The following is a 25,443-nucleotide window of genomic DNA, read 5'->3' on the forward strand; positions in this document are numbered from 1 at the left end:
AGGCTAATGTTACAGAAAACGTGAGACTGTATCCCTGACATAAAGTTGTCTTACTGAAATATAACCCAAAAGGGGACAGGAAAATTCTTACTTAACCAGGGGCAATCTACCCTTGCCCAATCATTCTAGGCTTCAGTTGGTCTCTTTTAAAATAATATTCTTTGGTGACATACAAAGCCAACGTAATCGACGCTCGACAGTGCATGGCATTTCACGCGTTCTCTTTGAATAGAGGTAGGTGTAATGAGTCATTTTACGGACGCTTCTTCACAATTACTGTGCAAGGCCGTGAAGTCACTCTCCACGTTACTATCACCGAGTGACGCTTGCAGAAGTTATCTGTGTAAACTCTTGGCTATCACGTGGATTTTCCTGAATAGAATTGTGAAATACAACATCTGAATTTGTATTGATAATTTGATAAAGGAACTGAATAGATTGATGGTCACGTGATACTTGAAACTGACAATGTGGATCATCACTAGACACATAAACCTATTTCCTTCTAGCCACTTTCCTTCTTCCCCGTGTTGATAGAGACTGCTGTACGCTTTAGGCAAACGTCGGTCATGATTTAACTATTCACAGCAGTGTAAACTATACTATGGCGTGAATGTCTCAGAAGAAAAGATTGGATGTATTTCATGCTGTGAAGTGAGTGAGTGAGTGTGGTTTTACGCCGAGTTTAGCAATATTCCAGGAATATCATGGCGGGGGAAACCAGAAATGGGCTTCACACATTGTACCCATGTGGGGATTCGAACCTGGGTCTGCAGCGAGACAAGCAGACGCTTTAACCTTTAGGCTACCCCACTGCCCCACATGCTGTAGATTACCCATGCTGTAGATTACCCATGCTGTAGATTACCCGTGAAGATCCGGGTTAGACTTGATCTTCAGTTACCCATTCTTGTCGTAAGAGGCGACTAAGGATCGGGTTGTCAGGCTCGCTGACTTGGTTGACACATGTCATCGGTTCCCAGTTGCGCACATCGATGTTCATGCTGTTGATCACTGGATTGTCTGGTCCAGACTCGATTATTTACAGACGCCTCCATATAGCTGGAATTTTGCTGAGTGCGGCGTAAAACTAATCTCACTCACTCACTTATGCTGTAGAGGGATCTGTTATACATGTATACCACTCATCATCATTGGCTATATATGATATATGTCATCCATGACACGTTCGACATTATATAGTATGACCAGAAATTATTGAGAATTTTAGGAATATGTTTAATTGGAGTTCTAGTATAAACAACCTTGACCAGCTATCAAGTGCTTGGTTTCATTCAAGAGAGACAACTCCGTTAATCCTTTTTCATTAGTTTGTGAAGAGTTATCCCCCTTTGTTTACTTGCTAGCAGACGACATTTTCAGTGATCCTCAGTATGGATGATTTAGAGAAGAGGAAGTTGATTTTAGAGTATTACAACAAGGACATCAGATCAGCTAAAGTGATTTCAAGTAGAACAGGCATCCCTTTGTCCACTGTTTATCGTGTTTTGAAAAAATATTGCAAATGGATATGGCATTGAGCACCAGGGAGGCGGAGGTAGGCCCAGAAAATTGACAGGAGGCGGCTTGGTATTCTTGTTTCTAAAAACAAACGAAGGAGTTTAGAAAACTTAAGGCAGGATATGATTGATAGAGGAACTGTGGCTGTCTGTAAGGAGACAATTAGAACTGAGCTGCATTCATTGGGTTGGCAGAAAAGTCGAAGAATTCCATCACCGATCATGAAACCTGAACAAAAGGAGCGAAGGTTGAACTGGTGCTTACAGCATAGAAATTTTAACTGGGACAATGTGATTTTCTCAGATGAAAGTTCTATGTGGCTGTTTCCTAATACACTGAAATTCTGGACCAAACAAACTGAAAAACCTTTGTATCAGCGCCCAAAGTACAGTCCGAAATTAACGTGTGGGGTGGCATATCTGTGTTAGGGGCAACGCCCCTCTGTGTATTTGAAGGGAATATGAACAGTGAGCAGTACACAGATATTCTCGAGGGACATTTACTTCCATCTGCTCCCGTGTTCTATGGAAATTTTTTGATTTTCCAGCAGGACAACGACCAAAACATCGTTCAAAGCATTCACAGGCCTGGTTTCGGACCCAAAATATGGAATTATTAGATTGGCCAAGCTATACCCTGACCTAAATCCAATAGAAAATGTTTGGGGACTTATGAAGGAAAGTGTCAATAAGAAAAATCTGACAAATATTGCTGAAATGAAAGAAGAGGTGGTCCGTTATTGGGACAGCATGGACCACAACTTTCTAACTTCTTTGATCAGTAGTATGCCCCGCCGCATTGAAGCCTGCATTACTGCCCATGGTGACTTGACAAAATACTAACTGTTCACCTGTCTTTGAATCTGGAGTTATGTTCTGCTAATACTCACATTTAATACGTGAGTAATGAGTGAAAATAAAATAAAAAATACAATCTTTAAATTCTCAATAATTTCTGGTTGTACTTATATAACACGAATTATGATACACTATACACCACCTATAGTGTGCCAACATTTCTGCCACGTTGGCTAACTCAGGCTCGCGGTTCAACCATTGGCTCATGAAAGCTCACCTTATCAAAGGGCCATCAAACTTTGTTGCCAACAAATAAGTTGTTTTCCATAAAAGTTTCATATCTTCATATACATGAATTTATTACTTAGCTCCATATACCCAACTGTGTTTACCTTTGTCGTTTGTATATGTACAAGTCTTTTGCACTGATCCAGGTCTCCTGAAATGAACAGAAACACATTTCAGCGTCAAGAATGTCTTGAGAAACTTCATCTCTTAGCTTGTAAAAGATTTCTAAATGTTGGACAAGCAACGCCAAATTGTATGGTTCATGGGGAATGTGGGAGATATCCAGTTTATATTAATTCACAAATCAGATGTTTAAAGTATTGGCTTAAGATTCTGGAAATGCATGAACAACAAATACCTAAAATAGCTTATAATATGCTTGTTCATCTCGATAACATGGGCAAGACAACTTGGGCTTCACATATTAGTAATCTTATTTTTTCTCATGGCTTTGGATTTGCATGGTTAAATCAGACAGTAGGTAATGTAACTCTTTTTCTTAAACGTTTCCGAGAACAGTCAGTTAAAATGTTCCATCAAGGCATTCGACTCTTGAAAATAGTTCAAGGTATGATCTATATAGGTCCTGTTACAGCCTTATCCAACCAGAAATATATTTATCTGTATTGACATCAAGAAATATCAGCTCCGACTAGGTCTATTAGATTTAAGTATTAATAAAGGTAGAAGATTGTCCGTAGAAAGAAATATGAGAATTTGTCCATAATGCACTTCATCTATTGAAGATGAAATTCATTTTATATTTGTATGTCCATATTATGATGATCTTAGAAGAAAATATATTTCAAGTAATTATCTATCAAAATACCCAACAATAGTTTTTGTCTCGATTCTCACTTTCAGAAATTAAACTGTTATCCGTAACCTTTCTCTATTTGTAAAACATGCTCTTGTCTTGAGAAATGATAGGTTATCCAAGTAATTTCATAATTGTCATTGTATAATGTATTATAGTGATGTATAATATGTATATGTATAATGTATTATAGTTATGTATATGTATGTAACTCCCTTGTATGTATAGTTAACTCCTTGTATATGTATGTATGTAACTCCTTGTATTATAGTTATGTATATGTATGTAACTCCTTGTATTATAGTTATGTATATGTATGTAACTCCTTGTATTATAGTTATGTATATGTATGTAACTCCTTGTATTATAGTTATGTATATGTATGTAACTAGTTATGTATGTATGTACTCCTTGTATTATAGTTATGTATATGTGTATGTAACTCCTTGTATTATAGTTATGTATATGTATGTAACTCCTTGTATTATAGTATTATGTATATGTATGTAACTCCTTGTATTATAGTTATGTTATAACTCCTTGTATATGTTATGTATATGTATGTAACTCCTTGTATTATAGTTATGTATATGTATGTAACTCCTTGTATTATAGTTATGTATATGTATGTAACTCCTTGTATTATAGTTAATGTATTATATATGTATGTAACTCCTTGTATTATAGTTATGTATATGTATGTAACTCTTGTATTATGTATATATATGTTATGTATGTATATGTATGTAACTCCTTGTATTATAGTTATGTATATGTATGTAACTCCTTGTATTATAGTTATGTATATGTATGTAACTCCTTGTATTATAGTTATGTATATGTATGTAACTCCTTGTATTATAGTTATGTATATGTATGTAACTCCTTGTATATATAAGTTATGTATATGTATGTAACTCCTTGTATATATGTATGTAGTTATGTATATGTATGTAACTCCTTGTATTATAGTTATGTATATGTATGTAACTCCTTGTATTATAGTTATGTATATGTATGTAACTCCTTGTATTATAGTTATGTATATGTATGTAACTCCTTGTATTATAGTTATGTATATGTATGTAACTATTATGTATTATAGTTATGTATATGTATGTAACTCCTTGTATTATAGTTATGTATATGTATGTAACTCCTTGTATTATAGTTATGTATATGTATGTAACTCCTTGTATTATAGTTATGTATATGTATGTAACTCCTTGTATTATAGTTATGTATATGTATGTAACTCCTTGTATTATTATATGTATATGTATGTAACTCCTTGTATTATAGTTATGTATATGTATGTAACTCCTTGTATTATAGTTATGTATATGTATGTAACTCCTTGTATTATAGTTATGTATATGTATGTAACTCCTTGTATTATAGTTATGTATATGTATGTAACTCCTTGTATTATAGTTATGTATATGTATGTAACTCCTTGTATTATAGTTATGTATATGTATGTAACTCCTTGTATTATAGTTATGTATATGTATGTAACTCCTTGTATTATAGTTATGTATATGTATGTAACTCCTTGTATTATAGTTATGTATATGTATGTAACTCCTTGTATTATAGTTATGTATATGTATGTAACTCCTTGTAGTATAGTTATGTATGTGTAAGTAACTCCTTGTATTTGGGCCGGAGGCCTTGAAGACAATAAGCTTGACTTGACTTGACGACATACATTATGACGTCAAACACAACAAAACGTCTGTAAGGGTTAGTGTCTCAATAGCTGTTTGTTTTTTGCTTTACTCCTAATTTTCGAGCCATGTGGCAAGACAAACCAGTGGTTGGTCACGAGTAACAATCCACGCCATCGTTGTTCGATGAAACGAAGACAACCAAACTACCAAGCCAGATCAATACACGTCGCTACCTGAAACAATCATGAGTTGCCTGGTAACAGTTTTATGCAGGAAAAACTCACGAAAGTCATGAATATGCCAGACAGTTATACGTAGATTGGTTTTCAACAACGATAATATTCAACCTTGGACGACAAAGCGTCATAAGGACGAGAATCAGCTGGACACCGTTCCCTATTAGTCCTTTTCGTTGTATGGACGCCCGGAACAAGGCTTACAGCATTAGTTATCAGAGATAAACAATACGCTATTCTTCCGGGTGTGATAATGTTCTGTATCACACATCACAGAACCCTGCGGCATGATAAGATGTTCTATATATAACCTAATACAAAGTAGATCTGTTTGACGAGGAAGTACTTCTTCTCCAGGGCAGGCAGTGTGGCGCATCGTGAACACGGAATCCGCATTACATCAAATTCTAATCTAACGTGATTTCACTTCCTCAACTTGGCTGCATCAATACAACCGGTGGTCTGCTCACGCCGGCCGGAGTTGCTGAGGGGTGCATGTGACAGTTGAGGGTGTATTTATAGCACATCGTGATGTTTTTGTGTACTCGGTTTTTCGAGATAGTGAGACCTGCTGTATATAAGTGTGTTATCGTGATAAAAAAATAAATCTATTGATAGCTAGAATCAAGCATGAGAATAACATGAACTACAGGGCAAGAGAAAGTATACACTTGGAAACCGAATTTGACCAAGAAATGAAAACTTTACAAAAACGTTATTACGATGAAAACAGTCGACGAAACACCGTGTACATAAGATACATGTACATAATCATCAAAATCTTTGTTTCGTTTTTAGCCACCGTTTACTAGGCAGTGGGGACGGTGGGATAAGTGGTTAAAGCGTACTGGCCCAAGGCCGGGGTTCGATTCCCCACATGGGTAAAATGTGTGAAGCCCATTTCTGGTGTCTCCTGCCGTGATATTGCTGGAATATTGCTTAAAGCTAAAAACTAAACTCACACACTATTAGGCAGTGTATTTCATCAAATCATGTCGCCGCGAAAAGCTGCAAAATTGCCGATGCTTTGTTAAGCAATATTTACTCACTCACTCATCAAATCATGACATCTTAATAGTTGTTTGGAGTCATTATCAAATTATATTTTTTTTAGTTCGAATCGATTGCGATATTTGGTTTAAACATATTTATTTCCAACAGTGTAACCGGATTGGTAAACAAACAATATGTTGCTTATCTGAATACTGTTCCTGGATGCAAATACGGTATAAATATAACAATCATGAGTAAACAGTAGTTTTCTGCTTATAATATTATAACTATTAGTGTTGGAAAGTCAGTGTAGTTTCGTTTTAACTACTTACATCACAAATCTGCCTGATAATACAATGAAGAATGGATAGATTCTAGTATTTCATGATTATCTTTGGTAGATCCATTAAAATGGCCGTATAGTATTGATTTGATGTCATATCCTTTAGCATAAAAGTACATTTTATTTCTTAAATCGGCGTAATTAACGCATGGAAAGAAATAGTGAATTAGATCTTCATGACAATAACCACAAGGACAAGAGGGATTTGAAGATATAAATCGTTGATATTCATGTGCGTTTAGATCGCTGCATCCTGAGGCGTGAATGGATAATCTGACAAAATCTTGATCCAAAATTGAAATTTAAGTAGTCTTTTTTTGCGATATTTGGTCCGTAAGCACACCCACTACACCTGACCTGCCCAAAATTACTACTGTGGTCTACCTGGGACATGTGGGGGTCATGGGGAGTAATGTGTCGCACCTGTATAGACACCAGGATCGTAGGCTTGAACTTATCAATCTGAAGTATTAGTTTCAACAATGAAACTGCATGTTAATTTAACTAGCAAACACGCACTATTTGGAGACGGGCCTTTCTAAGTTAAAACAAGGAATACAATTTCATCGTTTTCACCCGAACATATAATGGTGTATATCAATGTTATAATGGTCATCGGCTGGTTAATTCGTCCCCCATGTCGTCGGTTTCGGTGATTCAGCTGTAAAATGTACAAAACGATGTCAAGCTCATCTTTATCATGTACGACACCGGACTAGTATGGGGTCACAATGTATCATTACAACTGAGTGAGTGAGTGAGTGAGTTTGGTTTTACGCCGCTTTTAGCAATATTCCAGCAATATCACGGCGGGGGACACCAGAAATGAGCTTCACACATTGTACCCATGTGGGGAATCGAACCCGCGTCTTCGGCGTGACGAGCGAACGCTTTAACCACTGGGCTACCCCACCGCCACAACTCCACATGGAGACATCGTTGCACCATTCAACATCAAGGCACGAATGACCTAACCGTATAAACAGCCTTTCGCTCAACCTGGTTCCCACAGAATGTTTGTCAAGGTATGCCTGTGTTAGAGCTCTACTAAGGTCAAATTCTGTACTCTTTCTCCTTTGGTGTGCAACACCTTCCGCTACAGCAGCATATAATTGGCGTAGATGTCAACGTGGTCAAAATCGAAGTTTAAAAATGTATGTATCGATTAACGTCTATTTAACTACATAGGGCAAATACAAACACCGTAAATCACACATTTACATCTTGCAACCAATACAGATATGTTATCAATGGTTTGAGTATTCGCTGACATATAAGATGTCACTCATAAGATTTCTTTCCGCTGAGATTGTTAATGTATTTCGGCAAAGTGTTGACCAATATCGACAGAAATCCTTTTTTGAAAATTGTTTTTCTTTAATTCACCGATTGAAATTAGAATTATTAGAGCTGTTTGAAAAGTGTGTGTCTAAATTTTACAGTTTATTGCGACAAGCGATCCTACAATTTTAAAAAAAATACAAGAAAACCAAGAAATTCGATAAGCCTAATGCAAGTGAAACATTCCCCGATGAAATACTGGGAATTTATGAAAGCAGCGGAGACTCGCTGAATACACTGCAACCTGGCTGGTGTTAAATATACACGTGTCATGGAAAAGGTTGGACGAAACGCTAAAGGCATTTACAAATAAACGTTTGGCAAAAATATATATAACTTACACAACATGATCAAAGTAGGAGAGCGAAGAGTGGGTGAGTGGGCGGTTTGTGGTGAGTGAGAGTTGTTTTAACACGTCTTTGAACAATATTTCAGTTGCATTATTGCGTATCGGCTTAATGTGAAATACAAACTCAGGGAGACGCCTTTCATAAACCTTTCCCACTATGGTGGTAAATCTCATTACAAGCGATTAAGAAACAAACTGTAGAGATCTCTATCACTGAGTGAGTGAGTGAGTGAGTGAGTTTAGTTTTACGCCACACTTAGCAATATCCCAGCTATATGGCGGCGGTCTGTAAATAATCGAGTTTGGACTAGACAATCCAGTGAACAACAGCATGAGCATCGATCCGCGCTATTGGGATACGATGACATGTGTCAACCAAGTCAGCGATCCTGACCACCCGATCCCGTTAGTCGCCTCTTACGACAAGCATGGGTTACTGGAGATTCACGGGTAGAGTGAGTGAGTGGGTGGGTGCGGTGGTGAGTGAGTGAGTTAGTGAGGGAGTGAGTGCGTGATTTGACGCTGTTTTAAACATTAGCACACCAGTGAACACCACAGTACCCATATGGGGGAACGAACTCGGTCCTTCTTGGGAGCGTGCTAACACATTAACAACTAGGCTAACTATCGCCAATGTCTGGGATAGTTTTACAGTAATATTTCGGCGTTTCAGCATTTTTTTTATGGAACTATAAAGTGATTCAGTTTGTACACGCATGTGCGCATGTGGGTAGTAAAACCCAAAAATATGGATAAACCGTTTTGGGGGGGAAATACAGGAGTAAAACAAATGCCACATTATGTGGGTGTCATACCTGTACAGAACACACTATGTGGGTGTCATATGTACAGAACACACTATGTGTGTGTGTCATACATGTACAGAACACACTATGTGGGTGTCATACTGTACAGACCTGTACACACACATACATGTACAAAATGTGGGTGTCATACCTGTACAGAACACACTATGTGGGTGTCATACATGTACAGAACACACTATGTGGGTGTCATACCTGTACAGAACACACTATGTGGGTGTCATACCTGTACAGAACACACTATGTGGGTGTCATACCTGTACAGAACACACTATGTGGGTGTCATACCTGTACAGAACACACTATGTGGGTGTCATACCTGTACAGAACACACTATGTGGTGTCTATGTGGGGTCATCATACCTGTACAGAACACACTATGTGGGTGTCATACCTGTACAGAACACTATGTGGGTGTCATACCTGTACAGAACACACTATGTGGTGTACCTGTCATACCTGTACAGAACACACTATGTGGGTGTCATACCTGTACAGAACACACTATGTGGGTGTCATACCTGTACAGAACACACTATGTGGGTGTCATACCTGTACAGAACACACTATGTGGGTGTCATACCTGTACAGAACACACTATGCGTGTGTCATACCTGTACAGAACACACTATGTGGGTGTCATACCTGTACAGAACACACTATGTGGGTGTCATACCTGTACAGAACACACTATGTGGGTGTCATACATGTACAGAACACACTATGTGGGTACCTGTACATCATACATGTACACATAACACACTATGTGGGTGTCATACCTGTACAGAACACACTATGTGGGTGTCATACCTGTACAGAACACACTATGTGTGGTGTCATACCTGTACAGAACACACTATGCGTGTGTCATACCTGTACAGAACACACTATGTGGGTGTCATACCTGTACAGAACACACTATGTGGTGTCATACCTGTACAGAACACACTATGTGGGTGTCATACCTGTACAGAACACACTATGTGGGTGTCATACCTGTACAGAACACACTATGTGGGTGTCATACATGTACAGAACACACTATGTGTCATACCTGTACAGTCATACCTGTACAGAACACACTATGTGGGTGTCATACATGTACAGAACACACATATGTACAGAACACACTATGTCATACCTGTACAGAACACACTATGTGGGTGTCATACATGTACAGAACACACTATGTGGGTGTCATACCTGTACAGAACACACTATGTGGGTGTCATACCTGTACAGAACACACTATGTGGGTGTCATACCTGTACAGAACACACTATGTGTGGGTCATCATACCTGTACAGAACACACTATGTACAGAACACACTATCATGGGTGTCACAGAACACACTATGTGGGTGTCATACCTGTACAGAACACACTATGTGGGTGTCATACCTGTACAGAACACACTATGTGTGTGTCATACCTGTACAGAACACACTATGTGGGTGTCATACCTGTACAGAACACACTATGTGGGTGTCATACATGTGTACAGAACACATGTGGGTGCCATACATGTACAGATATGTAATCCAAAGTGTACAGAACACGCTATGTGGGTGTCATACATGTACAGAACACGCTATGTGGGTGTCATACCTGTACAGAACACACTATGTGGGTGTCATACATGTACAGAACACACTATGTGGGTGTCATACCTGTACAGAACACACTATGTGGGTGTCATACATGTACAGAACATGTACACTATGTGGGTGTCATACATGTACAGAACACGCTATGTGGGTGTCATACATGTACAGAATACGCTATGTGGGTGTCATACATGTACAGAACACACTATGTGGGTGTCATACCTGTACAGAACACACTATGTGGGTGTCATACCTGTACAGAACACACTATGTGGGTGTCATACCTGTACAGAACACACTATGTGGGTGTCATACCTGTACAGAACACACTATGTGGGTGTACATACCTGTACAGAACACACTATGTGGGTGTCATACATGTACAGAACACACTATGTGGGTGTCATACCTGTACAGAACACACTATGTGGGTGTCATACCTGTACCTGTACAGAACACACTATGTGGGTGTCATACCTGTACAGAACACACTATGTGGGTGTCATACCTGTACAGAACACACTATGTGGGTGTCATAACACACTATGTGGGTGTGTACAGAACACACTATGTGGGTGTCATACATGTACAGAACACACTATGTGGGTGTCATACATGTACAGAACACACTATGTGTGGGTGTCATACCTGTACAGAACACACTATGTGGGTGACATACCTGTACAGAACACACTATGTGGGTGTCATACCGTACAGAACACACTATGTGGTGTCATACCTGTACAGAACACACTATGTGGGTGACATACCTGTGAAGAACACACTATGTGGTGTCATACCTGTACAGAACACATATGTGGGTGTCACTATGAACGAACACACTATGTGGGTGTCATACCTGTACAGAACATGTGGGTGTCATACGTGCACATACACACTGTGTCATAGAACACAGAACACACTATGTGGGTGTCATACCTGTACAGAACACACTATGTGGGTGAAATCATCACATACCTGTACACAGAACACACTATGTGGGTGTCATACCTGTACAGAACACACTATGTCGGTGTCATACCTGTACAGAACACACTATGTGGGTGACATACCTGTGAAGAACACACTATGTGGTGTCATACCTGTACAGAACACACTATGTGGGTGTCATACCTGTGAAGAACACACTATGTGGGTATCATACCTGTACGGAACACACTATGTGGGTGACACACCTGTAAAGAACACACTATGCGTGTGTCATGCCTGTACAGAACACACTATGTGGGTATCATACCTGTACAGAACACACTATGTGGGTGACATACCTGTACAGAACACACTATGTGGGTGTCATACATGTACAGAACACACTATGTGGGTGCCATACATGTACAGATCATGTAATCCAAAATGTACAGAACACGCTATGTGGGTGTCATACATGTACAGAACACGCTATGTGGGTGTCATACATGTACAGAACACACTATGTGGGTGCCATACATGTACAGATCATGTAATCCAAAATGTACAGAACACGCTATGTGGGTGTCATACATGTACAGAACACGCTATGTGGGTGTCATACATGTACAGAACACGCTATGTGGGTGTCATACCTGTACAGAACACACTATGTGGGCGTCATACATGTACAGAACACGCTATGTGGGTGCCATACATGTACAGAACACGGTATGTGGGTGTCATACATGTACAGAACACGTAATCCAAAGTGTACAGAACACGCATGGTGGGTGTATCAAAACTCTTTCAAGAAACACAAACCGGGCGATGGACGAATCTCCACGGCGTAACGTTCACAATGCGAAATGTTAACAGCACTAGATGCCAGTCGTTACACACAATCATAAATCGAGTTAAACTTGTTAGCCATAGTTAGTGTCTAGCTACACACCATACCAAGTGTTTGTGGGTGCCTCTTCATGCGGAAAATTGCTCTAAAGGTAAATACAGCCTTGAAATCAGTGGAAACTGATAGCCCGCCAGTGGGTCATCTCGTCCTAGCTCATGCGATAAGTAACATCTATAGTACACTAACGGATGTTCCCTTGTCAAGGGAGTTGCGAAAGTCACTACATGCTGAAACTGAAACCCTTGCCTGGGGTGAACATTCATCACAAATGTAATTGGGGGCTGGTATGGGTGGAGGGAGGGCATTATATAGGGAGAGTGGGCATTATATAGGGAGGGAGGAAGGTAGGGCATTATATACAGAGGGAGGGTGGGTCATACACAAATGTCACCACACCCCATAAGATTACCTTTATCAGCTGTGGTGTGATTTCGTTAATATTGTCATTTGTATAGCCTTGAAGATGTGTGTCACCTTTCAATCGTAAGTGCCTTTTATTCAGATAATAGATGTAACTTTTTGAAACAAAACTGCGGGATTTGAAGTCAGTTTAATGTCAATTCAGTCACTATATAAACTCTCCTATCTGGTGTTAATTGTGTTACAACCCATCGCCGTCAATCTTCACTACACTTTATATTGCTGAGTGCGGCGTAAAACTAAACTCACTCACTCATTTCGCGATAGTTCACACACTCCGCATCTATAACCATTAGGGCTGCGCAATATAACCGGTTTACCGGTATTTACCGGTTAGACATGAAAACGATACGTATTGCGATACGCTGATCGAAAACCGGTATTTTGACATGCATTCGGAAAACTTCGTAACACTCGGAAATCTTCGGATATTTCCGTTTTTTGAAGTGTTCTTTTCCCTGTTTCATTAGTGCCAAATGTTACTTACATTTTTATTTTATCATTATTAAAAGTTTATATAAAAGCTTAATCAATCATAGTGATTTTGTTGTGTTTTTGCTTTATAATCAAGCATTAACTCGATTATAAGTAGTTTTTGCTAAAAAATAATCCATGCAATATATTGCAATACATATCGCAATATATGCTTCCGCATCGCAGTATATCGCAATATGAAAATTCTCTGCAATACCCACGCCTAATAACCATACTCAGAGACCATATACCGGTATATGGTCTCTGATTTTAAGTAACAACTTTATTTCATGCCCCGGCCCCGACCCCGAACCCTTTCCCATAACTACTTGTAAACTGTTGTCATGGCACCTACCTCTCCTATAAACTTGACCAATCTCCAAGTAATATTCAACTCAATAATTAGCTTATCCTCTTTTGTTTTGTGACAACTTTAGCTGTGTCCCTTTTCATGCTCCCTCCCCCCAACAATCTCACCGGCACCCTCCCTCATAATAAATGACCAGTCCTTTACTGACCGACACCTCTTGTTTGAATGTTCTTTCATCTTGCTTGCACATATCAAATGAAGACATTGGTTTGGTGTACCGACAACAATAGTCCGACCATTGTCACGGTGTCCTCCTTTCATGACACAGTGGCGCCGTTTCGGTTCAGAACAGTTTGAATTACGGAAAGAGAAGAATTGTTATATTCCTCTATCACACTTTACATAAACTTTATGATTTGACCATTAAGCTGTTTGGCACAAGAGGCACAAAATTCTTGAAAATACAAGATATGGATACAACTGTGAAAAATACTATCGGTATAAACACCTGAGGAAATAGTGCGTGTACAGTATGGCAGAGACCATATATATAGTCTCTGTTAAAATAATGAGTGAGTATGGTTTTACGCCGCTTTTAGCAATATTCCAGCAATATCACGGCGGGGGACACCAGAAATGGGCTTCACACATTATGCCCATGTGGGGATTCGAACCCGCGTCTTCGGCGTGACGAGCGAACGCTTTAACCACTAGGCTACCCCACCGCCCCCTGTTAAAATCGTAGGGGACAGCAAAATAAAATACCGATTCAGTCATAAGACCAAGTCCTGATCCGCTATATCATATGACCAGTCCCTCATTATCGGGGATGTTTACATCATATGGCATGTCGTGTTTTCATGATGAATATTTTTGTGCAATGTTACATTTTATTTCTGGTAGGCATGTATACATTACTAATTTACCGTTTTAATGGTTTTTTTAATATTCAAAGTCAACAAATAATCATTTGCATTTTATAATAACAATGCGTTTTTAATTTTCTATAATTATACATCGATTATTACAGATTTAAAAAAAGTTCTATTTGTGTCAAAATTCTCACATAGAATTCGCTGTTTATATCGTCGCAAGTGTGTGACGTCACAAAGTAGCCCGGCGGAGAAACAGGTGCCCTCCATGTAGCACGTCCCGAGAAGCCGTGTTAGAGTGGTGGGACATACCGGCCAGGTCAGCCGCAGGGGAGAGGTATTCTCGGCATGTTGGGACAAACACAAGCAGAAACAGTTAGCGGGTTAACAGTGTAATCACAGCCCATACTATAAACGCCCCTGTCGATTGAATCCACAATAAAATTACACTATCCACTGGGGTCCTGAACAGGAAGACACACAACTAGCTTTGCCCCCGTCTAAATATCGGCTACACATATTGACCATCTCTGTACATAATCCAGTCTAGATTACATCAACACGGACGATTAATGGGGAAATCAGCGAATAATGTTTAAGCGTGTGCGACACACACACGGATTACAATAACAAATCTCACTCATGAAAACCCTCAAACAAATATCTCTATTAGAAGCGTTGGAACAGCTTGATCTTGACTTTCTTGCGTGTGTGGGCGTTGAACTCTCAGCCATCCACATCACGTAGTCTCAAATAAAAGACGTCACTGCCGTGGCTTGTCATTCGCACGTGCTGTCCATATCAGGCGCAAATAAAACAAGTCCTTTCCCCTTGTAGTACGTAGTAACTCGTTGACTGCTGAGGGCGTGTACATGCGACGAGGAAGTGTAAATATTGCATTCCGTGATATTGATAAACCAGAAGAATGATTTCAGAGCTCGTGTGCTGTTGTGGTTTGGGTGAAATGTTATATGTATCATTGATCGACCTGTTATGAAACTGTTCCAACAAATAGTCAAGAAAGTTATGTAGCGGTATGCAGACTGGAGCGGTCAGGATGAGAAGAGGTGAGTTCGACAAATGGGCATATCTTTGATGGGTTGAAATATGTTTTCCCGCGTCTCCGTGCAAACGTAACTGGCGGTATCGCTTAAGGTAACAGAATATGAAGGGTTACTGAGGTGGTGACCAAAATATAATATATAGAGACTGTTGTACTGAAACAGGGTGTTAAAGACATGACATGAAACCTAGACATGAAACTTATACTGAAGTATTGTGCATCTTCACAATGTGGAAATTGGATATTATGTAAGTTTTACAAGAATATGTATCACAATACTCAAATACAACCACACATGAAATCAAAACCATGATGTTCGAAATAGTAGCATCGGTAATTTAACACAGGACTTCCGATGATACGGAAACAGGTAGCACACTTTCGCGTTCACAAACAATGAATGCTCCCTCAGGGGAGAATCTAATCACGTGATCAAACGCCATTGGGCCGCGAAAGAAAACCCAACGCTAGGAACCTTAAAACATTAATATTTCTCAACCGTGAATGTAGAAACTAGCAATCGCCTATTAATGTGAGAAATGGGTAAGTGTGCATACTGTTTGGGCTGTGTAACGCTAGCTAAAGTTCTGGATATTTAAATTGAGTCGCTGTCAAATCGTTGTCATCGTGAGATGGGCTTCTTGACATCTTTCCCGGTTGAGTACCTACCCCGGGGCCTTCAAGACACGCAACACACACTTTTTTATTTCTAATAATATGTTCCCGGTTGAGATACAGTACCGGGCGAACTAAGTATACCTCACAAAGTCGGCACTGGTGACATCTTGTGTTGATGATGCAGCCATGTTATAGTGTGAGTCCAGTGTCCGAACACGCTTCGCTTAGCGAGGGAACAGGTTGCGGCCATTGAGTGCGGTATGCATAGCCTAAAGATACTCGCGTGTCTTCCTCTCTTGTTTTATATAACAGAATGGTCATGTTCTTGTGCAAAACAAAGAGTAAGGAACCACATATATATTTTTTGCGTGTAAATGTGCATGTGTGTATGAATTATCTCCCCTTATTTCCTGGTTCACCTTGGGTCAAAGAGACACTTCCTCCTGCTGCTATCAGTGATACTGAATCACAAAGTGGAAGTGGGCGAGGGATACACGCGTTGTTTGTAAAGCTGCACTACACTGCACATCTCACTGTAAGTCATGCATGCCCTGATCCAAGGTTTATCGCATTAAACCTACATGAAAGCTGATGGACATGGTATGAATGATAGGCTCTGAGTGACAACATTATTATGAATTTACCATGTTAACATTAATTATTGTTGTGACAATGAAGATTTCAGTTAATACACATGCCCATTTTGTCCCAGTGAGGTAGTATTTGTTCTGGATTTGTCATTCTTATTTATTGTCAAAGAAAGACCGCCCTGTGAGTCATCTGAAAACAGATTTTGAAAAACCGTTTTAGCATGTAATATCATCCTGCATCTTTCTTCACAGCCATGGCTATTCTGAGGCATGGTTCTAAAAGCATTTTGCGGGATACGGTGATTTCGTAGACTGAACCAGTTCGTAGACGCGAGTGGATTCGTAACCCAGACTGGTTCGTAGACGGTGATTTCGTAGACGTGTATTAATAATTGAATAATAGTATATATTAAGTTTGATTTTTACACACCACGAGGAAAAGGGTTTTGGAAGTTTAATAATTCATTACTTTATGATGAAAAATATGTGGAACATGTAAAAAACACTATTAAAAATACTCTACAGCAATATGAAGAAAAAAAGGAAATGTAAAGAAATATACCATAAACGACCAATTATTAAAAAGACAGAGATAATGAAATAAATAAATGATAATTTCCCGACTGTTTTCATTGTTGTGGGAGGATTAACAGGTTTCACTGAGTTGTTGTGAATGTTAATTAGGAAGTGGTGAGTTGTTTTGATTGCGAAATACTCTGTGTAGGAGATGTAAGTGTTTTCTTAAGAAGCGTTTTCTGCTACTTCTCTGCTGGTCTGCGTAGTTGAACGTTGAATGACGATACTTACCTAATACATATCTTTTAATTTTACACAACTGAATTTAATATATTAGCGGGCTATGATTTGTCGGAATTTGTCGGACGTGGACCGCTGTGAAGCATATTTTATTATTTTAAGCATATTTTCACCGCCGATCAAACTTACCTGATATATCTTATTTATTTCACAATATGCAAACACTTTTCGTCGATTTTCTTCATCATTGAGGTTGAACTTTCCCCGTTTTACTAACGTCTACGAATCCACCGCTCAATCCGTCTACGAATCCACCGGATTTCCACGTCTACGAACCAGTCTGGTCTACGAATTCACCTACAGCCCATTTTGCTTGATGATAAACAGAAACCTTCTACCTTTTAGTACCTTTTTTGAGGTGTAAAATTTGGAAATCGGCTTTCATCTCCAAGGACCTTGTGGATAAATAGCTAGCTGGACAATCACCATCATATTCATGGACATTGTTAGACTGGTAGCTGTTGTTTCTGGCATGTTAAAACAATGCACTAAGCCTTGGAACGCACAACAATTTTACTGCCTGAAGACAGATTTAAAATAATTTATGGTGCAGTTGGATCTTTTTCAGCCAGTAATCAGTTCTCAAAACAATAACTGAAAGATACTCACAATGAAACCATATCACAAGTAATGTTGAAGACTTGGCTTGACATCTACTTAGTACAAGGAAGATTTTTAAGCACTTGATCACATGTTAATCAGGGAAGATTATGTTAGGGAAGGCCAGCATGGAACACAGAGAAAGTATCAGTTTCATATTAGCTTGTTTGCCTGTTTATGTTACATAAGCCCCCTGGCCCTCCTTCAGTAACTGTTGTTATATTTCAGACGTGAAACAGGTTAGTGTTCTATCTTGCATTCAAACTTATACTACATCCACATAAAGTAAATGTTGTACAGTCTTCTCCCGAAGTCACTTTGTTGTCAACTTGCTAGTGTGTCATTGTCATTGTAGTATACCATGTGTTCACTTAAAGGTGGGCTGTACAGACTTGAAGGTGCAGGACTGCGGTATAGTGATGTGTCATACTTTCATAGTACATGTAGCTGTGATCATGGTGATTGACAATATTACGTCTATAGTTTGGCATGAAATGCATGTGGACCCGTTTTTTTGTAAATATCTCTTCATCCAATGACCCAATCGATCTCAAACTGTGCAAGTGGATGTTTTGTCAGACAACCTAATCACATTGTAAATCACCGATTTTATGCATTTGTATGAAAGAATCTGTCTATGTAACTGCCAACAAAATAAACAGCAGAACGCAGACAGCTTGCAGAGGGAGGGAGCCAATGACCTGTAACAGCGGCAGTGTTGGGTCATAAAGGTAAATGCACGTGCAGTTCATGATAGTTACCTGTGCACTGCACAGTGATAGACCGTTTGGATCATTCACATTGACTACTTCTAGCTGTCATCATGAAAGCTTATTCAGATGATGCTAAACGTTTAATTAGAAATGTGTTGAACTTTTTTGAAAAAGAGAGCAAACGTAGCAAACCGATTTATAAGGTGTCGGATTACATGAAACGTACATAGCTGACCTACATTGACGAACGTTGACCTTTATGACCCAACACTGCCACTGTTACAGGTCATTGGCTCCCTCCCTCTGCAAGCTGTTTGCGTTCTGCTGTTTATTTTGTTGACAGTTACATAGACAGATTCTTTCATACAAATGCATAAAATCGGTGATTTACAATGTGATTAGTTGTCTGACAAAACATCCACTTGCACAGTTTGAGATCGATTGGGTCATTGGATGAAGAGATATTTACAAAAAACGGGTCCACATGCATTTCATGCCAAACTATAGTAATGTGTTACGAGTAACGTTTATTGGTCGGTCAATGTTGACTTTGCTACTGAGTCCTCATTGAGATATAACGTTCGCTCATCACACGGAAGGCTCGTGTTCGATTCCCCACATGGGTACAATGTTTGGAGCCTTTTTCTGGTGTCACCCCGTCGTGATATTGCTGGAATATTGCTAAAAGTAGCGTAAAACCATAGTCTCTCACTCACTCATTGAGTTATTTGGGGCTGTAATTGTGAACCAGGTCCTATACTTCAATTTTGGTACAAATTGAAACTGAACAAAACTAATAGGTCATGTAAACATCGTTATCATTTTTGTCTTGTTAATGTTCACACTAGGAGGATCAGTGGAGTAAAGTTTCCACTAGCCCTTTGGACTAGTCTTAAAAACTGATTTTCTAATGCTGCATATATTTATACTTACTTTGAGAAATTTCCGATGTAAATGTAGCAACAAGTGGAAGACAGTTGACAACTGTTTATGCTAGAAGTGCCTCCAATGTTTGTGGTCAACATGGCCAACACATCAACATTCTCATCTCCAGTTCTCCTGTCCCACTTCAAACGTGTCCAATGTACCATTCAGCCTTTTACGTGCATGTATTCAGGGGTGGAAATAACTTTAAAAATTGCTAGTGTACTCCGGTACAGTGGCCCATGTAAAATCACTTGCCCTGATAATTTTTCCACTATACTGGCCGATTTCCTTGTTGATTTTTTAAATAAACAACATAATTAACATTGGAAAGTCAACTGGACACTGGTACAGCGTGACATACAAATTTGCTAGCCCAACAGAAAAAACGCTGGACTGGGGCGTCGGGCAATGGGTTATTTCCACCCCTGAGTATTATCTCACCACTGTGAGGAAATGAACACTTTCTCCAAAAGGAAGTAAGGAGATACTCCACTAGTGTCGAGACCACATACTACTGTATGTTTCTCAATGTGTCATGTTAAAGTTATCAGAGGTACAGTTTCTCAATGTGTCATGTTAAAGTTGTTATCAGAGGTACAGATAAGCTGCATATCTGTCTAAATTACGCCAAAATGTGAAAACTCAATTCCTATTGAGTCTATTGCGTACAAGTACGTTTGAATTTTTGTAAATATTCAATAAATTTGATCTTACTTGCATACAAACAAAAATAGATAAAATAACTGTGGTATATTGAGAGATTTTATTTAAGCACATCAACTTGGCAACTTGCAATCTTTCTTAGTGTTTCTCATATTACAGATCAAATATAAATAACAAACATGTAAACCAACATTTTAACTTTATTCTATTTGTACAATTAATGGAAAATGGCAAAACTACCCTATTGCGTTTGAGTGTGGTGGGTACAATTTATTTAGTCACTCAAAGGCAAATTAGGATACCCAATTGCGATGAACACAAGCAAGTACACAACTCAATGACACAAAAATTTATCTGTAGCTCTGTGTTATTTAGCTAACAGATCAGAGATATGTTTGACATGTTTAAGAGTTGCAGCTATATGTGGGCATTTTGGAACCAAATGATATTTTTGTTGAAATTGGCAACTCTGAAAGTCCATTAAGTCAGATGTAATTTATCAATACATTGTCATAATCATGTTTATCGCGATAGTTAGAACAAGGTATGAAAGTGTTTTCTCTTGGCTGGTCCTGTTCTCAGTAAAATACACCTATATAAAACTAAGACATTAATTATGATAATGATAACATGATTTGAGATTCATTTTACTGGCACTTGCCATGTTTGATAAAGACCTAGGCTAAATGATAGTAAGACACCCTTGCTGATGGGTTTTCTTCATCATGCCAGTGGACCAGTGTCATCATGATGATACTGCTGATATTAACTCACTGATGCATCTGCCTGAAGTACCATTGTCATACAGCTGTAATTTTGCTGACTAAGCATCTACGTCAAGTACCAGCATGATATATACCGGTAACTGACTCAGCCATTAAGTACTATGGCATTCACTGATACCACTGAAGACAAACAGGCAACTCTCGCACAGAGTCCCATTAATCTTCCAGAGATTGTGTAGCGAAGACTTGTTTAGTGTCTTTGTAGACATTTATGTTACCAGGGTCCATTGAAGTATCCAAGTATCGGTAGGTTGCAGATGACATTTGGAAATATTGTGTGATACTTACAAAGTTTCCATTATGACATCTATCTTTATTGTTACTGAACGTAGTACACGGTAGAAACAGAATCCGCCCACAACTATTAAACTTGTTACCATAGGCTACATCGTTGAGGCATGTGGGCCTGGATTTTATATATTCACTAAATTATCATGTTTGTTGTATTCATGTGATAAGAATTGTAAACAAATCAGATTGAATAGTGATAAGATTGTTTCCATTATTCCTACTTGTGATATGATCCCACTTTAACCATGCTAGTGATATAAATGGTAATGATGTCAGAAATGATAAAGGACAGATAACAGGTATTCAAATGAGGCAAGACAAATGAACATGATCAACTGGCACTGAAGGGGTCGTTGTCGGGCACAGGTACCTCAGATATGTACCCCAGGTACTTTTCTGTATAGAGACATGTACCCTAAACAAAGACAAACTACAGAAACGTACCCGGTACCCTAAACGACGGACGAGTCCATATTCCGCAACCCCAAACCGAAACCGTATGTAATAGTTCCCGTTCAACTGATTGCGAGTGGTGTACGTTGTGCACCGTGAAATATTCGTTACTGTTTATGCTCTTATATAACGCAATCAAATGCATCTAATACAGCAGTATGACACTGACAGTTTCGATCAAGAATACTCCACAATGCAGTATGGAGTCGTCCAAGGGTACGTTTCTGTATTCTGAGTTTGGCTAAGGTACATTTCTGTATACAGAAACGTACCTGGGTTACACATCTGTAGTACCCGTGCCGACAACGACCCCTTCAGCTTAACTGCCAGAACATGATGACATTTTGTGTATACCATTCTTACATGCTCAGATGATGGTGTTATTTGGCAATGCCCCATGATAAACAGAAGCTGCTATGCTCATGCTAAAGTACCCTGTTTTGTGAGAATTTCATCAAAATTATTTTCATTAGGAACTGTCCATTAAGTATTATTGAATTGAAGTGAAGTCTTAAATACAGTCCAGATTAGGCATTTTTTGCTTATTGCATTCAGTTCATATATTACAGGGAATACGAAACTTGTCTAATCGTGTATCAATAATATCATCTTCCGTAGGTCATGTTTTCACACAATCGCTGGACTGTTCCTGTCTCAATCTATATAGAGGGGTGGTGGATGGGGTAGCCTAGTGGTTAAGGCATTCGCTCGTCACGCTGGAGACCGGGTTCGATTCCCCACATGGGTACTGCGTGTGAAGCCCATTTCTGGTGTCACCCATCGTGATATTGGTGGAATATTGCTAAAAGTGCCGTAAAACCATGCTCACTCAATTTATATAGAACCTTTTGATGTGTCTAACAATATTCTTTCAAACACTTTCATTTTGTTCATTGTGTTTAACTTTAAGATGTGGTATCATGACTGATATGTTCCTGTATACAAAGTAGGTCTAGTCATGCTACAACAGATAGATTATCTATACCGTAATCATGTTACCACATGACAAACACTAGATATTGGCTCAGAAAAAGTTTACAACTTGCAGCCTGCTCATAGATGTATGAACTGAATTCTAAGTTTCTTTCTGAAACATGTTACTGATGTAGTTTTGGTTTTCACATATTAATCATTAGAGGTGTAATGATACAAGGCTGAGATGTGGTATGTATCCCCATATATTGGTGTGATGTGTTTTGTTTTCCTATACAGCCCAGGTATTTCATACGTTCATTTTTATTTCTCATTATTCAGGTGACTCACAATCTTGAATTGTCTGTATTTAAACCTCTGACAATAGAGATGGAATATTGTACATTGTTGTAGGGGAGAAACTATTAGCTCCAGGCACAATGCAGATTCTGCTATTTATAGCCAATGGGAAATACTCCAGAACCTGCATAAACCTTGTATTGAAGAGTTTCTCATATTATTCACATATTTTTCATATCAGTATAACTTGTAATGTAATCTATCATTTGTATTCTGATACAGTAGTTGTAAATTGATGTGTTGTATTGTAAAGCTTTGTATTGCCAAATCGTTACAACACTTCTAATCATCATGATCAATAATATTGTTGAATCTAAAATTGTACATTGTCAGCTATATTCTCAAATGATTGTAGATGCATACAAGGTACCATATTGCCCAATCTCTGATCATTATCAATCGGTTCCCAATTGAGCAGATAGATGCTCATGTTGTTGATCACTGGATTGTCTGGCCCAGACTCGATTATTTACAGACCTCCGTCGCATAGCTGGAATATTGCTAAGTGTGGCGTAAAACTAAACTCACTTACTCTCTGATCATTATCAACACTGATCATAGTAACCATGGTAACAGAAAATAATATACCATTTTTAAGAGTAAAAACTAATGAAGTTGATATGGAGGACAAATAAGGAAAAAAATGAACAATTTCCTGGTAATACTGATAACTGCCAATTATTTTGGAACTGATTTCTGGTTCAGGAACGAATGTTGACTATATGAAGCCTCAATCCTTGTTAGCAACAGGCAATGGTTTCTGGACAATTAGAAGTCATTATCTATGTTATTGGCATGTAGATGATGTGTGTAAGAATTTACATTCACATTTTGAGTGAGGACCAAACTGTATGAACATTGGAGCATCTGATGACATTTGTACAAGGTGGTTGGTCCTAGATCTGTGAAGGTTTGTGTGCATGAATTCACGTAAAGTGAAAGCCAATTTATGTTTGTTTGTTGTTGTTTTTTATTCATTCAAAATCAGTAGATACAAATATACAAAGTACATGATGTAACAGAACTTGTACACAATAAAACAGAAATTCATATGGGTTGGCATTACACATATTGGAATCTTCATTAAGCTGGGAATGTGTGCAGTAGAGATGACCATTTTCTGCCAAATTGTAATATGTTTTGAATTTTATTGGCAATTAACTTTTCTGTCTTGAAAATATCACTCAATATTTTTACAAATGTATCCAGTGATAACTTATTTTTTTTTAATACTTGATACATGGATGTATTTTTTACTGGCAAGAAGTATGTGGTTCATAAGGTCGTCCGCCAATTAAGACTGTATATTTTGTCAGGTTAAAATTTTCTGATGATTTATAATATTTTCCTTCAGTTTCAACCAGAACGTTTTCACACATTCACATTCACAATAAACATGTATCAAATTTTCTGACATTAAATTATAAAATGAGCAAAGTTCATCATCTACTAATTTCATTCTCAATAATTCTTTTCTTTGTGTAGACAATATTGTTGATAAATTTAAACTGGAAGTCAATCAATTTAGTATCTTTTGTACATCTTCTATAGTTTTTAAAAATATCTTGCCATATTTTGCAATATGAAAGATATTTTGCCATTTTTCACATGTTGTAGGTAGGTTTTCAGTACACGTACTTATAAGTTTACCATAGAAATATCTGGATCTCTTTGGTGCTGAAAGCCAATTTTTACAATAATTTGTATCTCAAATGATGTATACACAATTTCATTATGTAAATGAGCCTTATTTTGACATTTACAATCAACTATCTATTTCACAAAACAAATATATTTCTCAGTAAAGTACAGATTCTAGTACTTTTGTTGGGTTGAGTCCCATCCGGGATTTGAACCCACACCCTCAGAGTCAGTCACCCAACAAAAGTACTAGAAAATGTACTTTACTGAGAACGTGTAATCCCAAGTATAACATGTTACATTTGA

At 38.4% G+C, this 25,443-nt stretch overlaps 1 protein-coding gene across 6 annotated transcripts in view; it reads left to right on the plus strand.

The window, feature by feature from the left end:
- The first annotated feature begins 15,554 nt into the window (after positions 1-15,554).
- The window catches only part of LOC124282488 (CD2-associated protein-like), a 49,888-nt gene continuing 39,999 nt past the window's right edge, over positions 15,555-25,443 (plus strand). The window contains exon 1 of one of the 6 annotated variants that reach the window (XM_046718522.1): positions 15,555-15,772. In XM_046718522.1, the coding sequence (XP_046574478.1) occupies positions 15,742-15,772 (31 nt within the window). In that variant the 5' untranslated portion in view covers positions 15,555-15,741. Of the gene's footprint in view, positions 15,773-16,184; positions 16,312-16,804; positions 16,922-18,614; positions 18,632-25,443 lie in introns of those variants that run through there. The other 5 variants (XM_046718501.1, XM_046718507.1, XM_046718513.1 and 2 more) reach the window with 5 other exon arrangements.

The sequence above is a fragment of the Haliotis rubra genome, unplaced genomic scaffold, assembly GCF_003918875.1.
Source record: "Haliotis rubra isolate DU_JTF1 unplaced genomic scaffold, ASM391887v1 Scf109, whole genome shotgun sequence".
In the NCBI taxonomy this organism is placed as follows: Eukaryota; Metazoa; Mollusca; class Gastropoda; order Lepetellida; family Haliotidae; genus Haliotis; species Haliotis rubra.